Source organism: Branchiostoma lanceolatum, chromosome 2 (genome assembly GCF_035083965.1).
Source record: "Branchiostoma lanceolatum isolate klBraLanc5 chromosome 2, klBraLanc5.hap2, whole genome shotgun sequence".
Lineage (NCBI taxonomy): Eukaryota > Metazoa > Chordata > Leptocardii > Amphioxiformes > Branchiostomatidae > Branchiostoma > Branchiostoma lanceolatum.
The window spans coordinates 9979275-10002775 of NC_089723.1; the positions used below are offsets into that span (position 1 = coordinate 9979275).

General features: G+C 42.0%; 2 protein-coding genes across 2 annotated transcripts; one reads left to right on the plus strand and one right to left on the minus strand.

Moving 5' to 3' along the window:
• The first annotated feature begins 18 nt into the window (after window positions 1-18).
• LOC136427409 (NAD(P) transhydrogenase, mitochondrial-like) lies at window positions 19-11433 on the plus strand. The gene is made up of 6 exons (XM_066416239.1): window positions 19-230; window positions 3078-5355; window positions 5748-5872; window positions 8794-8924; window positions 9777-9929; window positions 10802-11433. Exons 2-6 carry the CDS (start codon window positions 3109-3111, stop codon window positions 11365-11367), a joined length of 3222 nt encoding a protein of 1073 aa, XP_066272336.1. The 5' UTR covers window positions 19-230; window positions 3078-3108; the 3' UTR covers window positions 11368-11433.
• Window positions 11434-13977: 2544 nt separating this feature from the next.
• Window positions 13978-21392, minus strand: LOC136427410 (glucose-1-phosphate adenylyltransferase-like). The gene is made up of 9 exons (XM_066416240.1): window positions 21278-21392; window positions 19997-20190; window positions 18864-18953; window positions 18311-18390; window positions 17709-17824; window positions 17209-17306; window positions 16186-16254; window positions 15653-15711; window positions 13978-14993 (listed from the first exon to the last, which is right to left on the minus strand). Exons 2-9 carry the CDS (start codon window positions 20186-20188, stop codon window positions 14894-14896), a joined length of 804 nt encoding a protein of 267 aa, XP_066272337.1. The 5' UTR covers window positions 20189-20190; window positions 21278-21392; the 3' UTR covers window positions 13978-14893.
• Window positions 21393-23501: the final 2109 nt, after the last annotated feature.

The window sequence follows — 23501 nt, forward strand, 5'->3', positions numbered from 1 at the left end:
TATGTATTACCGCTGGCTTGCAGTTTTAGGCTACTGACGCATTGGTGACAAGACTGACCAGCCAAGATAAACTGCTTGTTACCCGTTGTAGTTGAAACACGAGCTCACAGCACCCGGGACTGCCACATACGCCGGCTACTGCACAGTACGGGAAAGAAGCAGCCTTTCGCTGTCGCCGGCGGTCGATCTTCGTGTAAAGGTCGACTAGCACAACCTGACAGTGTCCATAGGTAGGTAGAAAATCCAGCAAACGTGCATGCAACGTACTTAAGGTTGTAGAGAGGACAGGATCGTGCGTGGCAGCAAGGCCCGGTGCGTTAGTGTAAGCGCGCGGGTCAAGTTCCCAATATGGCGTCCTTTGGGAGGGGGGAGTGACAAAGGCAACGTCTTGTATGGGCATAATCGCGCTGTTTTGTGAATGGCACGCGACACAGATCCATAATTTGAAGCTATCAGAACATGTGCTAAGTAGAATAAGGGGATGGGCTTGAAAATTGGCGCCAATTAACACGGCGCCATGGACACAAAGCATGTGTATTACAACAAAGAAGCAGTTGTACCACTAGCTAACGTTACCAGTTTAAGATTAGTGACAGTGTTGCATCTAACTTTGCCCTTCTGTCAGGAAATTGAGATTTCTTGATTGTCCAGTAATTCTGGCATTGTTTCCATGAATGCACGTCCTTCGATGCTTGTAAATCATGTCGCCATGCTGCTATGCTTTTGCCAATTGAACTTTGACCACCATTGTGCTGTGACTTCTATCCATTAAAATTTATATGTGACCCTCTTACAAATGTTATGTAATGTTACATGTAGCCCTAGGTTAAAATACAGTTCGCAAATTTGTTAACTGAACTTTAGTGTTTGTTCATGAATAGCAGCAGTGAATAGCTGTTTGGTTGTTTATTTATTGACGGTAATTTGTATATTTTGCATAACCGTCTGGTAAATCACCTCAAGGTATACCACACCGGTTTACACCAGTTCATAGAATCATACCACACCAGTTTACTAGTAGATAGACATGTAGGTACACCTATTATTCCTGCCGAGCTAGGGCACAATTGTAATTGCTTGCACTTCTGCCTCTAGATTAATAAACATCCCTCCTGAAAGAAAAACTTGATCTGATAAATTATAAATGTTATTTACGTTCTTAAGTTATAATAAGAATTGAAAACAACTCAAAACTTGGGTTAAGTTTGTCAAGACAGTTGATGATATGCAGTCAAACTTGTTCTAAAAACCACTTCAACAAGACGACCATCGACTCAAGGTAGCAGAACACAGTTTTCGGCCTATGGGGGTTTCCATAGTTAAGGACCCCAAAGTGACCCACATCGACGTGGATAAAATCATAGTAGGGTACCCTACAAAATCACAACAAACGAATATGTTGAAGTCGAGGGTACGATCTACAAAATAAGTGAAAACCAAAAAAAGTTATGGTTTTATAACAATTTGACGGCCACTTTGATATGGGGTCATGCGGGGTCATGCGGAAGTGAAGCCGACTCACCTTGGCAGGCAGCTGCAAAGGTCACACGCATGTATACGCCGAATGGGAAAACTTCACAATCTCATTCCTACGATCCGAAAGCCCACTTATTATACTACCATACAGTAAAGTTTGTGCCTCGCTGGCATTCACTTCAACGTTTTTACATATGGTTCAAGATTTAGGGCGCACTATTTTCTTACCGCTACGTCACAGACTCCGGGGGTCGTGGCGAAATACTGTTTACTCATACCTCAAGACCCGCTTTCAGTCTGTCCTGATTTTTCCCCCTTAGACACAAGCATTAACTTTATTAAGCGACATGTCCATGTTAGCCACTGCCAATGCCTGCAAAACTGAAATGGCAGTTACAAATGAATACTGGCTCATTGATACAAATACAGTTTTTCAATATACACAATGCAATGTATCCCATTGTTTCACCTGTCTAGGTGTGGATTTGTTTACCCATCAGATCATCATGTCTCCTCTGGTGTAAGTTTCCTTTGTGAGGAACCCTGCTATTTGTTTAGGTAGCCTACTTGATGTATTAGAGGGTCCCACAGTAAGGGAGGAAAGGAAGAAATTTAATCAAGTTGTTGAGCCAATCAGAGGAGGGTTCATAACAACAGATATTTATTCATGTATGGCCAGCTGCTTGGTTGAAAGTGTAATGCAATAAGTTGAATAACTCATCAGTTTCCAAAGTGCATGGCCCCTTATCGTATGTAATTCTTTCCCCACATTTTTTATTGTACTTTCACCGAACCTATTCTGACTTTGAATTATCTTTCAGTAAAACTAGATCACAGAAAAATGAACTTAACTTCTGACGTCTAGACATGAATTCTTTTTCAGTTTTTGTGAATAAAATGTTTGAAATTCCTTTGGGCCCGTCAGATAAAAATAACCAGCCACTTGCTCTTGTCTCTGGCCGGATGAAATGAATTTGGGGATAGATTCTCTGTCACAATGCAGTTGTGGGAAATTAAAAATTTCCTTGTGCGCTTCCACAAATACTAGGGCCACGGCGCAGATATTTTGTACCATGATGGTACAAGAAAAACTTAGATAACTTAATAAGGCTATGTACATTGTGGTCTACCGTACTACATGTATTTTGTCACATGTTTACAAAAGCTGTTTATTGTAGCACCAATGGCAATTTTAAGTATCAAGTAAGTCTCTTTATGTAGCTAAATTCCTCGCTGAAATTAAGCAATTCACACAATGGCAAATCCTCAAACACCACCACTCTAATTTATCATTCGTCAAAACGCAACAATTTTCAGATAACCGACACTGGTGCTATACGATGTCCAACTCATAAATTTACGTCCGAAGTTGCAGCACCCTCCGTTACATGTACTCAATCAAAGCTAGGGGCTGGATTATCAAGCATCGGCCATTCCATTCAATGCTATTAGGTGACCTGAAAGCTGTAAAACCTTGATTTCCCCAGATAAATGCATATTGTAATAACTTGTGAAAAGGTATATAAGTTTCTGTTTGTACATCTATATTAGGTGTCTGTGGCTATGTTCAATTCCAATCTGTTGTTGTTTTTTCTTGACAGATAGTGAAGGGACTGCTCACCCAAAGTCAAAATGTTCCGGCTGCTCCGAACGGTGGAGAAGCAGGGCCTAGTGCCGCTGATTGACAACCTGGTCAGTGGGAACATCCAGAAGGTCATATCTGTGCAGAGCCGCAACCTCAACACCTTCAAGTGTCTCTTCTCGTCCAGCGGAGAACAAGTCACGCTTAAGGGGATCCCGTACAGCGAGCTAACAGTCGGCGTACCCAAGGAGACATTCCTGAACGAGCGTCGAGTTGCTCTCAGCCCGGCTGCGTGTGCGATCTTGACAAAGGCAGGGTTCAAGGTGAGTGTGGAACGTGGTGCTGGTGCGGAGGCACAGTTCAGCGAGTCCGAGTACGTCAGCTCAGGTGCGGAAATCAAGGATACCGGAGATGTGTTCAAGTCGGACATTATCCTGAAGGTGCGAGCACCGAGCGCAGGGGAAGTTGGCCAGCTCAAGGATGGTGCACACCTCATCAGCTTTCTTTACCCTGCACAGAACCAGGAGCTCATCGACCTGCTGGCAAAGCGGAATGCCACCGTACTGGCCATGGACTGCGTGCCCCGTATCAGTCGTGCGCAGGTGTTTGACGCCCTGAGCTCCATGGCAAACATTGCCGGCTACAAGGCAGTGTTAGAGGCAGCCAATAGCTTTGGACGATTCTTCACGGGTCAGATCACAGCTGCTGGGAAAGTGCCTCCAGCAAAAGTCATGGTCATCGGAGGTGGTGTGGCTGGTCTGTCTTCCATCGGTACTGCGAAGAACATGGGAGCCATTGTGAGAGGGTTTGACACCAGAGAGGCTGCCAGAGAGCAGATCAAGTCCTTAGGAGGAGAAGCCCTGGAAGTCCACGTGGAAGAGTCCGGTGAAGGAGGTGGCGGCTATGCCAAAGAGATGTCCCCAGAGTTCATTGCAGCAGAGATGGCCCTATTCGCCAAGCAGTGCAAGGAGATCGACATCCTGATCTCCACGGCGCTCATTCCCGGCAAGCCCGCACCAAAGCTGATCTCCAAGGAGATGGTCGAGTCCATGAAGCAGGGGTCCGTCATCGTCGACTTGGCGGCGGAAGCAGGTGGCAACGTGGCGACGACAAAACCCGGAGAGAAGTACGTACATCACGGGGTGACGCACATCGGGTACACCGACTTCCCCAGCAGACTGCCCACCCAGAGCAGCACCCTGTACGCCAACAACATCAGCAAGCTGCTGCTGTCGCTCGGAGGGAACGGGGAGTACGTGCTGGACTTAGAGGATGAGGTCGTCCGAGGTTCCATCATCCTGGACAAGGGCAAGATGATGTGGCCGCCACCCCCACCACCGAAGCTGGACGTCACCCCAGAGGCCAAGCCAGCAGAACAGGTCGCTGTAGGACCACCGGAGCCCAACTACTTCATGGATACCATGAGGAGTGCTGGGATGTACTCTGCTGGGCTGGGTGTCGCAGCCCTTCTCGGAGTCGGCTCACCGAACCCGGCCTTCTCCACCCAGCTCACTACTTTCTCTCTGGCCGGCATTGTTGGGTACCACACCGTGTGGGGCGTAACCCCGGCCCTTCACTCCCCCCTCATGTCCGTCACAAACGCCATCTCCGGTATCACTGCCGTGGGAGGGTTGCTCCTGATGGGTGGAGGCTACTTCCCCAACAACTGGCCCACCGCCCTGGCCGCTACAGCGTGCTTCATTTCGTCCATCAACATCGGCGGCGGCTTCGTCATCACGCAGAGAATGCTGGACATGTTCCGCCGCCCCGACGATCCACCAGAATACAACTACCTCTACGCCCTCCCCGGTGTCGGCTTCATCGGAGCCTACAGTTACGGTGAGATGATGGGCTACCCCGAGATGTACAACCTCACCTGCCTCGGTGCGTCCCTTTGCTGTGTTGGCGCCCTGACAGGGCTAGCCCACCAGACCACCTCACGTGTGGGCAATGCCCTGGGGATCATCGGTATCGCCTCCGGCATCGCTGCCACCATTGGTATCGTGGACGTGTCTGCAGAGACCTACATGCAGATGGGAGCAGCCATGAGTGTAGGGGGCGCCCTCGGAGCCATCATTGCCAAGCGCATCATCATCAGCGACCTCCCACAGCTGGTCGCGTTGTTCCACAGCTTCGTCGGAATGGCTGCCGTGCTGACCTGCGTCGCCACCTACCTGGCCCACGCCCCCCACTGGGGAGATGATCCTCAGACCATCGAGAGAATCGCCCAGTTCCTCGGCACGTTCATCGGAGGTGTCACCTTCACTGGCTCTCTGATCGCCTACGGAAAGCTTCAGGTAGGTTCCAATACTGAAATTCTTTATTTGCTAAATTTCGGTAACTTAATTGTAGGGACTTTCATGGTCACTATCCAAAATTTCAACCACTAAAATTTAATCATCACAAATATTTGGATCACTCTTCCTCCTGACCACACATGTTGAGGCAAAAACTTTGTTCCCACTGTTAGAAATAAATGCCGCAAATTCCACCCTTTTCCCCCAACTGCTACATTACCAACCCCACTATCACATGGATTTGCAGTATTCTAACTCTAAGCTTTGATTTGGGAATGATGTTCGACCTCTAGAAAGCTCTGATTTAACTCCAAAGAAATCTAACAATGGTAACACTCATCTTAAATTTTCCCACCACTAAAACAATACAATTGATGTTGTATTTTTTACAGGGTACTCTGAAGTCTGACCCCCTCCTGCTCCCTGGCCGCCATGCGCTGAATGCAGGAATGATGGCCGTCAACGTCGGAGCCTTGGGGTACTTCCTCATGGACCCGAGCATGGGAGCCGGCATTGCGTGAGTTCATTGGCTGACTACTAACCAGAGTAGAGCTGTGTACCGTACACTGTACCCATACAGTACACTGTACCCATACAGTACACTGTACCCATACAGTACCGGGTACAATCAATTAGGTACAGGTCCAAAATACCTGAACCCTGCTGTATCGGTACTGGACCTGAACTAATCAGGTCAAGCCTGACTCAGGGGATGGCCACTTTGACAGATAAGATTACTATGAAATTATTGTGGCAGTGCACTAGAGGTGGATAACGGTTCCCTGGACCTGATTCGGACCTTTATAACATCCAAGAGTCCAAAAAACCTGAAAGCCAAAAACCTGAGTCCAAAAAAACCTAAACATGTACTAACAAAGTACAAATATATTTTTCTATTTTGTTTGATAAAACATGTTTTGTGTCTCCCCTCTGACAAAAAAGGCATTTAAAATAAGTGCAACCTTCAAATATCAAAGACTGGCTTATCTTGAGTCTTCTCACCAAGAAACTTTTTTAGTCGTGCGTGTCAGTATTAATTCTCTATGCTTAATACTGGTCTAATAAAACAAAACATCAACTGGACAGGATCAGGTCCAGGTTCAGGTCATACATTTGTAAATCTCTGGACCTAAACTTGGACTTGGAGATTATTACGCCGAACCTGTATCCACCGCTACAGTGCACTAAAGCAACATCTATTATAGACTACTATACCCCAGCACATAAAACACATTTGTAAGGCCGGAGTCAATTTTCATCTGTGTTTTCATAGAAATAATACCCAGCGCAATATGTTGTTACCAGTTCAAACATGCTTTTGTCCGTATTGAAAATCTACCATTTTCTGAACATTAGTAGCTTAGGTACAGGCTCAGGTCCGGACCTGTACCTAAAACTGTGTACCTGTAACGTTGGGTAACATAAATTCGGGATTTTTCCGATAATGGTTGACTGAAAGCAATCTAGCAGAATAATAAACCATCCTTTTTTTCTATTATTCTGTCAGTATCATGTACTATCTTTGCACTAATCATATAGATGGTAGATTTTGTCTCTAGTCGTGCTGACACCATAATATTTCAACTTGAAACTATCGTCCGCCGCACGCACAATGACGGTGCTGTCGGACAGGGGGGTACATTAATTCGAGAGAGAAGATTCGTCCTGAATATCTTACCGCTAATCACATTTTATACAGCAGCTATTCGTTCCATCCTTGGCTTGAGGAGAATGCTATGGATATAGACGTGTCCAAGTAAAAAAAAACGAAAAAACGGCCGTACCGCACGCATCAGGCCTTCGGGAACAACCCGTGTGTTGAGTCGGTAGAACGTCACTCAAAGTTCACCCCCACCGTCATGGAAATTTGTACATTATTCATCGGGGCGTTAGCTGGATGCCGTAGAAATGGTAATACTACTATGTCCATGTGTTTCTGCTTGTGCTAAGAGCAAACTTTGAGGAAAATATCGCCATCAGTCCACTATCACACACAACATTTAGACAAAAAAGTGTTCCTCGCAAACGTTTGTCGTCTGCCGAATAGCAGGATTCTGGGTAACGAATATGGCGGCGGGAAAATTCACCGTAGTGCCGTAGCCATTGGTTGTAGCAACAAAGAGGCGTTTTGATGATTAATCACACTTAGAGTCCAGTTGTAGGTTAGCAAAAGAGATTCTAATAAGTTGTATTGTAAATAATTGTGTCTAGCGGGAAGCGGATGTGACATTTGTCTTATAAACCAGCGAACAACTATGTACACATAATTCTCCCACGAAGCCCTCAGACTGTGACAATAAGGGACGGAGAGTTTTTGACGTAGCCAACTTCTAATGCATGGTTATCGAAGCTTTTCAGACAGTGTTCTGAATGCGTTAGTCTGTCAAGTTTGCATTTCTAGCGGTATTACTGATGTTGCATCTAGCAAATATCCCTAAACACCCCATTTTCGAAAAATCCCGAATTTAAGTACCCCGCGAATTTATTTTACCCAACGTTACCTAAAATTTGTTTAGGTACTTAGGTACACAGCTCTAAACCAGGAGCCATCCCTCCATCCTGGGACAGAAAGTTGCTTGTTAAACTTTGTGACATGAAATTGATGAAAATTTATTTTTGTAAGCTTAAAATGACTGATTTAACAACTAACATGGGCTCCCAAACAATGAGTGGGACGGAAAAAAATTAAAAGTTGGAGTCAGCTCTGCTGCTAACACTTGACTGCCACTCGAACCACACTGTCAGCCCAGAATCGTCTGTCCTCCATTGCTTTCTCCTCAGAGGGTAGGCTAACACAAGCCTCCACATGTAGAAAATGAAATTGCAACTTCTTTAGTTTGGGACAAATATATTTCTGAAACTTAGTCGTTTCTGATGACTGGTACCAAGCAATTCTGAGGACATCAAACAGAAGGGAAAAAATTAGTTTTGAAATCACTAAGAAGAGTGAAATGTTTGGAAACATAATGCCAAGGAAAAATAAGAAGATAAGTAGTACTTAGATAATCTAAATGAATGATTGAGTGATTTTTATGTAAAACATAGCAGCTTATAGGTTGAATTGTGTGATACATTACAGAGAACAATGCTGACAAATCTTCTCTTAGATTATCATTGTGAAACCACTGAGATTAAAAGACCTTTGTATTAAAATGAGATACATCATAAAAGCATCAACCAAAGAATGAAATACAAAAAGTATATTCATTTTGTTCATGTAAAAAAACACTTGATGGCTGGTATTATTTTGAGTTGGCTGGTATCATTTTGATTCTTGTCTTTTATTTGTTTGTTGTATCATACTTTTGCTTTGGATCCGTGGTATATATGATGCCTTATTGTATTATTACTGTGTTTATTTGTTATTTTGCAAAATGAATAAAAAATTTTTAAAAAACACTTGATGCAACTGATCACACTTTACTGATGTTCTTACAGATCTCTTGGGACGGCTACTTGCCTCTCCTCTGTGTTGGGTGTGACACTGACATCAGCCATTGGTGGAGCAGACATGCCTGTGGTCATCTCTATGCTAAACAGTTACAGTGGATGGGCACTGTGTGCTGAAGGTAAGGTCCTTGATGGCACGTTTCATAGGATTTTTTCATGCTGTAACTGGTAGGTGCACATATGTCAAAAATAGCTGGCTTCCTGCTATCTCATGATGTAATGGAGATACGGTAATGAGTAGAATTTAATTTTATTTAGGGCAATGCTTGAGGGACTTACCAATGAAAAGTGTATTCCCCTTTAACCCTTAAGCTGCCAGAGTGTCAGCACAATACAAGCTCTCAGGGTTTCCATATGACCTCCGACCCGTTGCCCGTGAAATAGCCCAGCTTCCGGGTTTCGCGTGCTACACACGTACAGTGCTGTTTTCTCCCAGGGAATGCTACCCTGTCCTGTATAAATCTGCATCACGGATATATATCCAGGGGCATCTTAAAGGCAACCAAAGCAATATTAGGGACCAAAAAATGGAAATAAAAAAATGCTGAAATCTTTATTGTAGTGACATTTACTAACACTGTCTAGCACATTTGTGTAATAACTTCATACTTTGAGCATTTTATAACCTCGCATGCCATAGGATGATCCCCTTAGTTTTGCGAGCCTACAAAAACCCTGGCGATGACTTTCAGTGAGTTCTCACATCACAACAACGTCATATTTTTGCATCATGGTCGTCGCTATACATTGTGATAGTGTTCTTTGAACTAGTCATGTACAGAAATGTATAAATAGATTGACTTTAAAAATTTTATTTTTGGGCCCTATTGCTTTGGGCCCCTTTAATTTAGATTATGATACTGAAAACCTTTTTGCAAAATCACAGACCTGTCCCTTTAAGGGTGCCAATAACTTAGATACAGTACTAGATATTATTTGGTCTGCTTCTCACTGAGTCACTATTTCCACAGGGTTCATGTTACAGAACAGCTTGCTGACTGTTGTCGGCACCCTGATTGGCTCGTCAGGTGCCATCCTGTCCTACATCATGTGCAAGGCCATGAACCGCTCCCTCATCAATGTCATCTTCGGCGGCCTGGAGGCCAAGACAAAGACTTGGGGAGGTAGGGAAAATCATCAAGTATAGACATTCATTATATTGTGTGCTTTTAATCTTATTATGTTAATATTCGGGGAAATGCTTCATGCAGTGTTACAATATAACGTAAATATAGAATACAACACGGGGTACTCCGTATCACCCGAGGATCGCCCATAGGCCGGAGGGCGATCCGACCGGCAGGAGGGCTAGTACCAAGGATGATGCGGAGTACCCCGTGTTGTATTTTATCTATGTCATACCCACCCGAGAAAACACATTTCAATGCGGAATGCGCCAGAAGTTGAGGGAGTTTTTTGTCCTTGAACTAAAAACTGTAACAACATTGATTCCAAACTCCGAATCCGGTATTCGAATTTTCAACGGCGGCGCAACAGGTGCGCTCGAAATGCATTCTAAGTATTCTATGGAAGCCTGTGTGATACAACTTAGAACCCCATGTGATATGGAAAATTATCACATGGTATCGAAAGTTTTCGCGGCCCAGGTATGGCATAAAGTGATTTTACTGTCTACACTGTATATGTCATTCTTGTAAGGCTGAACTCTTTCCATGTAGTAGAAAGCTCCAAAGACTTTGATATGAGATGATGGAAGGATCATGGATGAGGCCTAGAGAATGGAGATTTAAGTCTGCTCGTAGTGTTTGGGGAGAACATAGAAAACTTACGGAAACAAAAAGGGGAAAATGAAGGCCATGGACTGCAACATTTTGCCCACTTTCTAGTCCAACTCAGAACTACATTTGTAAGTGCCCTCCACCTTATCATAGCAGCAATGCTGTATTTGGTTTACTAGCACAGAGCTGTCAGTTCTGCTTATCAAAATCTGGTACTGTTTTTAATATGTAAAACAATTCTTGCCATTTTTCCTCAGGTGGCAAACCCATGGAGATCACTGGCACTCACACTGAGGTCAACGTCGACCAGTCGGTGGATATCATCAAGGAATCCAAGAACATCATCATCGTTCCTGGCTACGGTCTCTGTGCTGCCAAGGGGCAGTACCCGCTGGCTGCCATGATCGACACGCTCGTGAAGAATGGAAAGAACGTCCGCTTTGGGGTCCATCCCGTGGCGGGGCGCATGCCCGGTCAGCTCAACGTTCTCCTCGCCGAGGCCGGCGTTCCTTACGACATCGTCTTGGAGATGGACGAGATCAACCATGACTTCAAGGACACCGACCTGGTTCTGGTAGTGGGCGCCAACGACACGGTGAACTCCGCGGCCCAAGACGACCCCAACTCCGCCATCGCTGGCATGCCCGTTATGGAGGTGTGGAAGGCAGCGAATGTCATCGTCATGAAAAGGACTCTGGGTGTGGGGTACGCCAACGTTGACAACCCGGTGTTCTACAAGCCAAACACGTCCATGCTGCTCGGGGATGCCAAGAAGACACTAGAAGGCTTGCAAGGAAAGGTTTCAGATTATTACACCAGCTAGAGGTCAAAGGTTAATGAAGGAGTCTGTGTGTGCGGGTAGACATAGATGTACATACAATAACTTAATCAGACTCGGAATGTACACGCCACAATCAACGTATGGCCAAAATTTACACTACTGCTACCTAGTCAAAGACTTGAGGCATCATTGAAACGTAATACACAAAAGTCAGCCCATAAGTGCATTAGTTTAAACTTTCATGAAATGGTGTGAGAAATTCAGTACAAGCTCTAGAATGTAGGCAAGAGTTGGTATGTGAAAAACACTAAACAGAAAAGAGATTTCTATTTCATAATGAACTACTCTTTCTCCAAAAGCTAGATATATTCTATTTTTGATTTGTTGATAATCAGGCTGTTTCTGTTATATGTCCCTTGAAAAAAAGTATTTAATACTACTGTATGGACCACAGATGGAACAAATTAAACTAAACTCACCTGATACAAACCAAGAAAATGGGTAACTCCTAATGTCTTATTGAGTCCTTTTGAGTAATGATGTATACAAATATGCTGGAATATCTTCTTGAAAAATAAGCTTGTTGAGACAAATATATAATCAAAGGTGTGACTAAAACTTAGTAAAAGTGATCTGCCGTAGAAAATCATGACATTACTGCATTCTCGACCCCAGCTGAAGTTTGAGCATTTATAGACTTAGACTGTATTCACTATGCATCAAAAACAGCCCACCGTGGTCGTTGATTTGTGATGAACATGAAACATTTGGGTAGTAGCTATAGGTGGTGGGAAGTAGCTCAGCTCACATTGTATCTGGGATGCAAGACCCTACTGTACAAGGGACAAACCAAGAGAGCACGACCAAGAAACTAGAGGGGAAACTGCACTGGAAGGCCCATGTCATGAGAAAGTAATGATTTTCAGGTAGAAAATGACAGAATTGAATGATTCAACACCAACCAATATTTCCATACAACACCCTCCAAAATTATCTCTGTTCAATCCAAAATACATGTATGTTACTTCATTCATGTACATTGTAATGAGACAAAATACTGGACATGTTTTAGCCATTGGGAACACATAAAATAAAAACATTAGCATGCAGAAACGTTGTACATCACAGATTTGTTCTGTATTTTGTAGGTCATGTTTGTGTGCCAAAATCAGTTATGAAACGGTGTTGACAACTCAGAAACAGTGGGTGATACTAATAGGTGAACAGGACTGTGCTAAACATTAGGATCTGCTTGAGGTAAGATTTGCTGTTCCATGTTGTGTCTTATTGATATGAATAACTGGAATCTCCAAAGTGTGTCTGTTGAAGTGTTTTCTGGCCTCCGAGTGAAAATGAAATAAACTATGGACCTATGACGTAATGTGTCAGTTGTTTTTTCTAGAGATACATGTAACGGCACTGAACCTTAATCGGACGCAACCTTAATCCGACACTTTTCAGTACTCCCCTGGAAGTTAAGACCTGGCGCTGATATGCAAAATATTTTGATTGCCTCTAAATACAGTAAGGTGGGCAACATAAAAATGTGCAATGGTCAGGCCCTGAAGAGAACATGTTCTGGTGAGAAGGTCAGGAAAATTTGACATGTTTTTATCAGGTATACCCTGGGAGACCAGACACCATACTGTAATTCTTGTTTCTTTTACTGTAACTTTATGTTCACTGTCATCTCTGTACCGTGAACTTATCATCACCGTGAAAAAAAACTGCTGCTATTATTTATGATTCCTTCACACACCCGCTCTGTAAATCACTTGTCGCCACCGTGAAATTAACGTTCAGTGAAAATGTCCATTTTCCTTACACCGTGAAATTTTGATCATGTGAAGATAAAGTGAATTACAGTATATCGGTGCGCCACCAAGCACCGCACGCGCGCCCAAGCTTTCCCGGCCCACCCTCCCGCTGCCCCTGAAGACCGACCCCGCCCCACTCTCCGCTGTAAACGAATACAGCTAGCGGAGCTTGGGTTTACAGCGGAGAGTGGAGCGGGGTCGGTCTTCGGGGGCAGCGGGAGGGTGGGCCGGGAAAGCTTGGGCGCGCGTGAGGTGCTTGGTGGCGCGCTGATATACGGTGTATGGTCTCCCAGGGTATATCAGGTAGGGCATGTCGTGGGAGGGAGAGCAGCCATACCATTTTTAGGACGATGGTTGATGACTAGTTCATGGCAGTTGTGTCGACTGATATGGTGTGTCTATTTTACCTTATTGGCTTTTAGTTGAGGGAGAGATTGTATAGAGCAAAATCAAGGATAAACAAATTCACTCTTGTATAGTGTTGGATTAATGTTCTTTTTGGAACATAATTCCCAAGGGACTTATTCATAAGTGATTCTATTTTCAAGCCTTGTTTTCCAGCCACAGCTTAATAATCGGAATATTTATACAATCATGACTTGTGCAGTAATGACTGGGGAAGCACTACACATATTGCACCCAACAGTTATTGAAATACTCAAAAAGTCGCGTGTTGATTTATGATTCTGCACAGACTACATTTTCTCGAAAGTGTCCGATTAAGGTTCAGTGCCGTTACTGTCATAGTTTTTAATTACATGTACCAGTATGGACTTACCAAGTGAAATATAGACCATAACATATTTGAAGGACTTAGAGACAAAACCCTTTTCTCAGTACTACATTTTATTGAACATATTAATTAAATGGTTCAGTTCAGTTCATCCTCTTATTAAATGGACAAGTGCAAAAAGATTGACAGCCTCTTTTACAGACCTAACATGCTTATACAATGGTCCACCTGATGGATCTTTTAACAAATTGACATTAGTTCAATCTTCTTTTCCTAGACTTAGTCGAGAAACTGACAGATGTAAGAAATATGTTTTGCTGTTGAGGTATTTCAATTTTTCATGCAAGACAGATAATGCATCCCATTCATGACAGTTGCTCTCTTAAATGATTTACTTGATATAAGTACTGTATCAAGTTTATTTTTGGATCAATTTCATCTAACTTTTTTTTCTTTTTCTCAGGCCACACCAAGTTAATTTGTTGATTCTCAGATTTCTCTAGACAAAATTGGAGCGACGGCGAAAAAAAAAAAATTGGCAAATAGTCTGGGGTGAAGACAACGGTTTACATAACATAAAGAATAAGAGGATTATTCAAGTTTCAGTTTTGTATGGCTCATCTCATGCAAAGCACCCCTTTCTTTGATCTAGTACAGTAACTATTTCATTAACAAAATTACCTTCTGCTATGTGATATATGGATTGATATTGAGAAATAGTTGTAATAAATGAAAAATTCTAAGTTATGATAAAATGTGACCACACTTTTTAGGTATGTGCAGGCCTTTATAATCTATTTTGGTGGCTAGTGGGTCTTACAACTGAACGAACAGTAAAATCGTAAGTAAAAATTTTTGGGAATAGCGACCCATTTTTTTTTTAAATGGGAAAAACAGGAGAGGCTATTCCGAGAAGCAAAAACAAAATTAGGTGGCCGTAATACTACCAAACATCTGTCCCAAACACCCTGTAGAAATTTTTAGTCCTCTCAAAAAATACAAAAAGCTGATGTAAACTCTATTGCCCCTTTTTCATGAAGTACTGGTCACAGACAATGTAAGATTGTAGTCCTCCCACATCAAACCTTCCCGAGATCTCGTACACAAACACAGGCCTCCTGTAGAACAGACAAAAACATAAAGTCAACGAGATATTCAAATGAGAGCCAAATACAAAGATATTTCAATTTCTTGGAGAATTCAATTCTAGTTTTACTTGGCAATTGTGTTTCAAGTTGTCATCTGCCTTTTAAAGGCACCCAGAGCATTTTATTAGGCTTGAAAACTGGAAATAATCTAGTTGCTGTAATCTTTATGAAAATGACAATTAATGCCACTGTTTACCACATTTGCGTGCAGATTTCTTATTAAAAGTGCTCAAAATCGGCACAAAAATAAGCTACATGGTGATCTTTTAGTTTCACACGCCTAGTGTAAATAGACTGACACCATAGCCCCACCCACCTCCGTCAAAACGTAGAAATGCAAAACTAAAACATAAAAATGCAAATATTTGCTGGACATGCAGTCATTCTCCCATTGGCCAAACTGCATGTTGTGATGGGCAGTCAGGATCAGTCTATTAGGGCTTGGATTTTTCATCCGTTCTCACGTACAACACAACGACATCATATCTTTGCTCCTTTAATGTCGATATGTAATGGTATAGTGTTATTGGAACATACTATGTGTAGGAATGACTAGAAATTGGAGGTTTTTTATTCAAGGTTTAAGCCTCATAAAATGCTCTGGATGCCTTTAACACTATCAATCCTACCTTGTGTACAGGTATTGAAGAAAGTTGCCAGGTGCATCTATCTCTTTCAAGGGACGATCCTGCATAACGATCCATGGTACAAATTAGAATCAATAGATAACTTCTATACACATGTGCATTTTGATACAATATCTACCCGGTAAAAAGAAGGGGTAACGCAACCCCGCTGCTTCGCCATCTGGATCAAATTCCGTGGATCCTAGGGCCTGAGTTCGATCCTAGGGTCGACTCCAGCTCGGACATGTTGTAAGGGATTGCATTCGTCATTTCAGATGGGAGCTTCAGGCATTAGCCTCAAGCGTCAAAACCTCTGCATGTAAAAGAACCCAACACATTTATCGAGAAGAGTAGGGGTGACCCGGTGTTCTAGGCCAAAATGCGAGCCATAGCAAAGCCACATTGCACTACCACTAGCTACTTGAATAAGCATTATGCTTCACCCCAAATGAGGATGCCTTGAAACGAAAAAAAAAGATGGAGGCAATATGACGAAATTCAATCAACAGCAAATAACTGGAAGTGAAGATCCTGACCTTTCTTTCCAACAGAAACTCCTGGAGTAGAGGGAGACTGCTGCTGCTATATAGGTAGAAACAAGGGCACTGCAGAAAATGGAAAGAAAATCTGATGATGACTAGAATAACTTTTCCTCAGCAGAGTAAACATGTATGTAGGATTCAGGGAGTTCACCGAATCTAGTATTCTAGCTTTGAACCTTCCCCAGTTGATCTATTATCACAAGAACGTGCTGAACATCATGCCTCCCACCAAGAAACAGCTCTGTGAACACCAAAACTTGAGGAGATCCAAGCATATATAGAAAGGCAAAGTTTTTTAACGGAATGATAAATAACTTGGTTACCGCTTGGGCAGTCTACACTGAACGCTTTACGTGGAGGGGTGCGGTGTCAGAAAAATAACAGTAACTCCTAGAAAACACATCCTACAGAGCTAGAATAACAACCAAAACGATCATAGGAGCCCCAGCAAACCGAATATCTAAACTTCTGGCCTAGATTCTCACTCCACCTATCTAAAAATGGCAGAAAAAGGACACTCTAGTGTGCTCCCACCTTTCGATATCTACTAGGAACCCCTCCAGTTATGGTGCCTTTCTATATCTGCTTGGCAGATGCCTTTCTGATTTCTAAGTGAGTTTTGAACAAATATTATGGCAGAACTAAGAGTGCTACGTAAATACTTTCCTTACAGTGAAGTAAGATTAACCCAAACACCTTCACTATGGCAATAATTTTTAATTGCCACAGCTGAGCTCCTAGCTCTAACTAGCTGCTAAATTGGGATACCCGGCTCAATCCTGGCTCAGGACATCTTGTTTGGCATTGCACCCATCTTTCGGAAGGGACGTAAAATGTAGGTCCCGTGTTCGAGGAGGTGCCTTGAGCATGTTAAAGGGGAAGGGCTGGCAACCTCTCATTGTTAAAAATATCCCCTGCATGCTAATGAAACAGCAAGCAAACTTGCTGCCCTGTGTGCCACTAAGCACAACAAGGGTCTGAAAAAACAAACAAAAGATTTAATTATGTCATTCTTACTGCCCGTCTTGATGGTGTCTCCTCTGGTTGGGGTTTTTCTCTGAATCTTGTCACCACATCATGCTCATCCACCTCAAGAATTCCAAACTTAACTGTTTCTACAGAGACAAACAAGATCTGATTAGCAATGAAGACAGCAAACATGGCTTATTCTACCTCAATGAAAGTCTAAGACATCCTGGTAGTAAGATATGCAAGGTAGCAGTTACACAATGACATGCAACTGGATGAATTTGGTCACTAACAAAACCCACCTAAAACGTCTGACTGTTTCCAAATTCTATCTAGTTGCTTGAGTAACTAGTACTGTTGCCTTTTTGTTCTGTTGCAGACCAAGCTGACAAAGCACCAGATTTTCTATATCAAATGCAAACAACGTAATGTAAGTCAAAATAGGTACATTTGTACGATTGACTTCGGCCTACTGTTGTCTCGCTTTATGAGTGAGATACTAAAAGCAACATTTCGAGACATTCAGTAGAACTTATACTAATACTTACCATGTTCTGCACAGTTGTAGTATGTAACCAAACAGGCGTCTTTTGTCTTCGTTTGAAGCTCATTGAATGTTTCCAAAAAGGTTCGTAGGTCAAAATCCTCATAAAACAGTGTATCTCTGGAAGAAATGCAAACAAGTTTAGACTTCTGACAGAAAAGAATCCACATGAATTTTTGAATAATGTTCCAAGGCTGTATTCAATTTCATTTCTTTTTTACCCTTGAACAGATAGTTATGATATGACTGACAAACATGCAGGGAAGTTATGCTAAACCAATATGCTACTGGCTGTGTAGACGGGTGTTTTTCACAGTGTAGGCCTTCAACTGTGTCTAATAGTGGTGTCCTATGTATTTTGCGTCTGTAAACTTTGTAAAATTAATTGAAATTATGATGTAAATGATGCCTTCACACTCGCTACTTTTGTTTTTCTCCTGCAAGGACAACAATACTTGTAGCACAATCAAATCTGGTGGGTATGCTGCTATTCAAAATAATGATTATACATGTACCAGCAATGGGGCCACCTGTTGACTAGGCTTACTTTGACTACAATACACTGTTCTTATAAATGTTTCTTTAAAGAAATGCAAGAGCACTGACCCTCCTATTACTAACAAGTCATCGGTTATTTGGAAGTGTTGCACTGCTAGCTGAATACATCTTACTGCTCCACTTCTCGTCTGCAAGGTGAGAAAAATCAGCTTTTGCTAAATTCTACAGACCCTCACATTCTTGCATTCATATATCATAGAAATGAAAGAAAAGTACTTCTGCAATGGCGTTTAGAGAAGTTTCAGTACATTGATATTGAACATATGCATGGTCAGAAGCACAAATCAGGGTTACCATTTGGAGGAACAACTTTGTGGAAATTATATTCTACAAATATCATCTACCTGGAAGTGCTTCACACCTTTATCGATTTTAGGGGTGCATCGATTTTTGCCTGATTAAAAAAAAATCATGTTTTGTCACTTCAATTCCTGCTACAACATTTATGTTCTCTTTATTGAAAACTTAGGCATCATGTTTTTTTTTGCCCATCTTGTTTTTTGTGTGCTCTTGCCTTAGATTTGGAGTCATCCATAAAAGTTGTTTTCTGCAGCCAAAGCTGTAACATTATGGTCTACAGTTACTGTAGCATCGCTCTCACCTCATTGTCTGTGGTTCCATCACTGACAATCTGCAGCTTTGGCCAGGCCTGCGCCCAGGCTTCAAACTGTGCCAGGTACTTCTGATTTGTCTGTAAATTAGATAAAGAGTATGTATCAGAGGGACAGTCATATTCACTAGTCACAAAATTCTATTGGAGGATAAGTTTTTACAAAATGACTGACCCCTGTTGTTCAATGCTCCAATTGTAAGAAAACAGTTCAGATTTTTTAGGTCACCATCACAGTCTTTTCCAGTGATCCTTACTACTACATGTCCCTGTGGCGCAAGCTGTAGGGCTCACCCCTAAGTTGAGTTGCGTAATCTTTGAACTCCTTTGTAGTCCCTACTTAAAATCTTTGAAACCTTTCTTTTCCTTGAAATTTTTTGCCCAATCTGGAGACATTTTTGGTTAGAAGGAACAGGTAGGGTCTTAGCTTTCCCATTTTAGTTGAAAATTGTTTCGTTCAGCAGTTTAGGTGGCGTAAGAACATATGTGAGTTGTTAGGTCATGCGGATGGGTATGGCCGGGAACTAGGTCAGAGATAGGGTCTGTTTACTTCCGGGTGACGTTTCTGCGAGTTTGAGCTGTACAACCCTCTGTTTTCTTTGCATGTTTATCAAGTATACCCTAAGCTTGTGACTTCCTGGTGGAGAAGAGTTTTTAAGATTGAAGTTAAGGTAAGTACTTTTATAGGGCCTTACTTTAGTGGGTCTTATTATGGCCGGCAATGGGGGCATGCGCAAGTAACTATGTTGTCATCCCTGTAATGCAACCCGCTACTTTATCATCTGGATCAAATTCCGTGGATCCTAGGGAGTGAGTTCGACTCGAGCTCTGACATGTTGTAAGGGATTGCATTCGTCATTTTGGATGGTGACGTAAAGCCTTCGAGACACTTATTGAGAAGAGTAAGGGTGACCCGGTGTGCTTGGCCAAAACGCGAGTCATAGCAAAGCCACATTGCACTACGACTAGCTACTTAAAAAAAGCATCATGCTTCACTTCAAATGAGATTGCCTTGAAACGAAAAACTTACCACTAGATAATTGTTCCACCGCGTCAAGTTTTATCAGGATATCCTGGATCCAATGAGAGATTATCACAGCAAATTCTTTTATAGCGATTCTTACCACGAGGTAAAATTGTTCCACGGTGTCAAGTTTCATCAGGATGTTCATCCAATGAGAGATGAGCCGATGCCCGCCGACAGGTACCAGGGGTTTAGGCACACCCCTCAGGTGGTCATACCTCCCTGATTGGTCCGCCAGGACGTCTCTCTCGAGTCTGGTTCCGTAACCCGCAGCAAGAAACAACACCTTCATCTCTTGAAGCATCAGTGGGAAAATATATTTATGATTGATTATTACCGGTATCAACAACATTTAGTTTAAATTAATAGATAGTTTCCAGAGCATTTTATGAGGCTTGAAACTAGCCTGAATTCAATCAAGCCTCCTGTAACTGCTCGCCACCCTGTAACCGGAGAGAAACCCCCGGACAGCTGGAGTTTGAGTTATACAGACTAGCTTGAAACTTGAATTTTAAAAAATCAAATTTCTAGTCATTCCTACACATAGTAAGTTTCAATAACACTATGCAATTGCATATCGATATTAAAGGAGCAAAGATACGATGTCGTGTGGTGAGATCTGATAGAAAATCCAAGCCCTAATAGACTGATCCTGACTGTCCATCACAATTAGCGATTTGACCATATGGTATCGGTCTATTTACACTAGGCACGTGAAACTAGAAGATCACAATGCAGCTTAGTTTTGTGCCGCTTTTGAGCACTTTTGATAAGAAATCCGCACGTTTATGTGGTAAACAGTAGCATAAAATGTCAATTTTAAAAATATTACAGCAACAAGAATATTTCTAGTTTTCAAGCCTCATAAAATGCTCTGGGTGCCTTTAATACAATGTCATCAACATGTCTCTTACTTTGAGTAATAATAGTTATCAATTAGTTAGAAAGACCAAAGTGGCATATCATGACTTTTGAAATATTCTGGCTAAGGAGAACCAAGGACTGCCCTGTCCTTCTTATTTTATCCTACAGTTGGCAAAACCATATAGTCTGAGCACCAGCCTCTGTAGTGACCGCTGGCTCAAAAAAATCGCTTGTGGTTAGCAAGCGAATTCTTTTAAGCCAGCGGTCACTACGGAGGCCGGTACTCAGGCTAAGAACCATAACCTCCTTGGCAAAACTGAGATGAGCACCCCCCCCCCCCCCCACACACACACACACTTGCAGCACCCCTCTCTGCTCAGCTTCCGTTTCAAGGAGGTAACAACGTAGATAAGAATGGTAGGAAAATAACTAAACAATACACATGTACTCAGGAAATAACTACAAATTGACCTGAATCAATGAATTATGTGGAAAATCAAAACACAAACGTGCAAACCTGAAACCCTGTACCCGGAAGTGATTTAGGTCAAAGGTTACAGTTAAGCAGTTCAGATTATCGTCATAGTGATGCTGTATGTCCGACAGTCTTTCTCATGTCGCTTCATTCCTCACACGGCCAGGTCAGGGCAGGTCCTTTCGTTTCAGTAGACTTTCTATTCCTTGTATAACAGTCCTTCTATTCTGAACATAATTATGTTTACCTTCACAGAAGTAAACATTATTATTTGTTTTTGCTACCGTAACGTTTCCTCTCCTTCTTCTTCTCTGCACAAAAAAAACATTAGTATCTCCAAAATTAGAGCTTGGAATAGCATGAAATCCAGCAAGCTGTTAGACCTGTACATATGACACTGCACCCTGGTCGTTTTGTCCCATATATATGCAAAAATATGATTTTATGCGGCAAAAACTGGTGAAGAAAAATGGCATTTTAAGCACAAAATCGAACTTAAGAATCCCAATAGAATGCGTTTCGAATTTTCATTGCTTGTACATGTCTTTAAACAAATCTTTGGAAAAAAAAGCAATAATTAAAATAACACGAATACCGGACTCAAATTCACTAAATGTGTGTCTGATAATGTTCACCTTTATCTAAACCTTACATGTGTCACTAGCATAGATATTCTATCATTTATCACCAATTCATTACAATATTGAAATTGTCATATTTTGCATCATTCATATCAATAAATGTTGCTCTTGATCCTTTTTACCTTCGTCATGAGCATGCTAGTCATATCATCAAGCACAATTAAGACATAAATTTTCCTTATTGATTGTACGAATTATGCATCCATTTCGTTGGTCTTCATTAGTGCAGGTCGAAAATCATGAACATTTATTCGTCTCTTCTTGACTTATCCTGTGTCATGGACCTGTGCCAATGCATCAACTAAATAAAACACGTTATCATTCCTGGTAGAAACGTAAAGATAGACTATGTGAAGGTAAACATTTTGCATTTGCTCGCAAATGTTGCCCCTCTAGTTTAAGTTTATTTCTAAAAAGCTGAACGTCCACAGCAAAGTATTTTTTCAACAGGATACATTACTTCGAACTTCGAGCAATATTTACCTTAGTTAAGAAGGTTATATTTTCGGTAGCATTTGTATGTATGTGTATATGCGTGTGTATGTATGTATGTATGTGTGCATGTAGAAGACCAGCATAACTCGAGAAGGCCAAGTTAGATTGTTTTGATATTTAATGTGAGTAGGTCTTGATAAGACCTGGAAATGATTAGATTTTAGGCCACCTTGCAGCTTGATATAGTACTACAGCGAAACTTCCAGTTTTAATATCTCGTGTTCTGAACATGCCATGGCCCTGTTTTTGAGTGGTAGATAGCTCTTTGGCCATAGAGGAAGTGGTATAATAGGTTAGGCCCTCAAGCGGCTTTGGAAATGCTGCATAGCAGGTTTTGCCTAACACAGCGTATCAAGAAAAGTGACAGAGAAGCTACGTACTGCCAAACTGTCAAATTTCTGTCTTTACCTTCGCCGAGAAGGTTATGCAGAGGGTAGCGTTTGTATGTATGTATGTGTGTATGTACATGTATGTATGTAATGTACAGCATAACTCGAGAAGGCTTGGATGGATTGTCTTGATATTTGGTAGGTGGGTAGGTCTTGATGAGACTAGGAAATGATTAGATTTTGGGTCCCCTAGCGGCTTGTTATGGTACTGCAGCGGAACTTCCTGTTTTGATATCTCGTGTTCTGGACATGCTATGGAACTGATTTTTGAGTGGTAGATAGCTCTTTGGACATAGAGTAAGTGGTATGGGTTTGGGCCCCCTAGCGGCATTTTTGGAACTGCAGGAGCAGGTTTTGCATCTGACTTTGAAAGGGAATAACTCAAGAAGGGCTTGATGGATGGCAATGATTTTTGGTAAGTAGATAGCTTGAGTGATGATGAACATGATTAGATACTTTTTATGCAAATCAGTATCTAATTGATGATCAATATTAGCATCACCTTCTTTGTTAAGCTCATACTTTGTTAAGCTCATACTTTGGACATGTCATATTTTAAGACAATCAACTGGTATGATTTATAATTGATGAGAAACACTCCTAATACGTCAGTCACAATGGTTAAAATCATTTGGCGAAGGTATGAGGTCGTGGAACTCTAGTTTTGGGAATGGGGAAACCCTTAAAGACTCTCAAAGGGGTTTGAAGTTTTGAGGCTTATATGACCTTGAATCAGACATT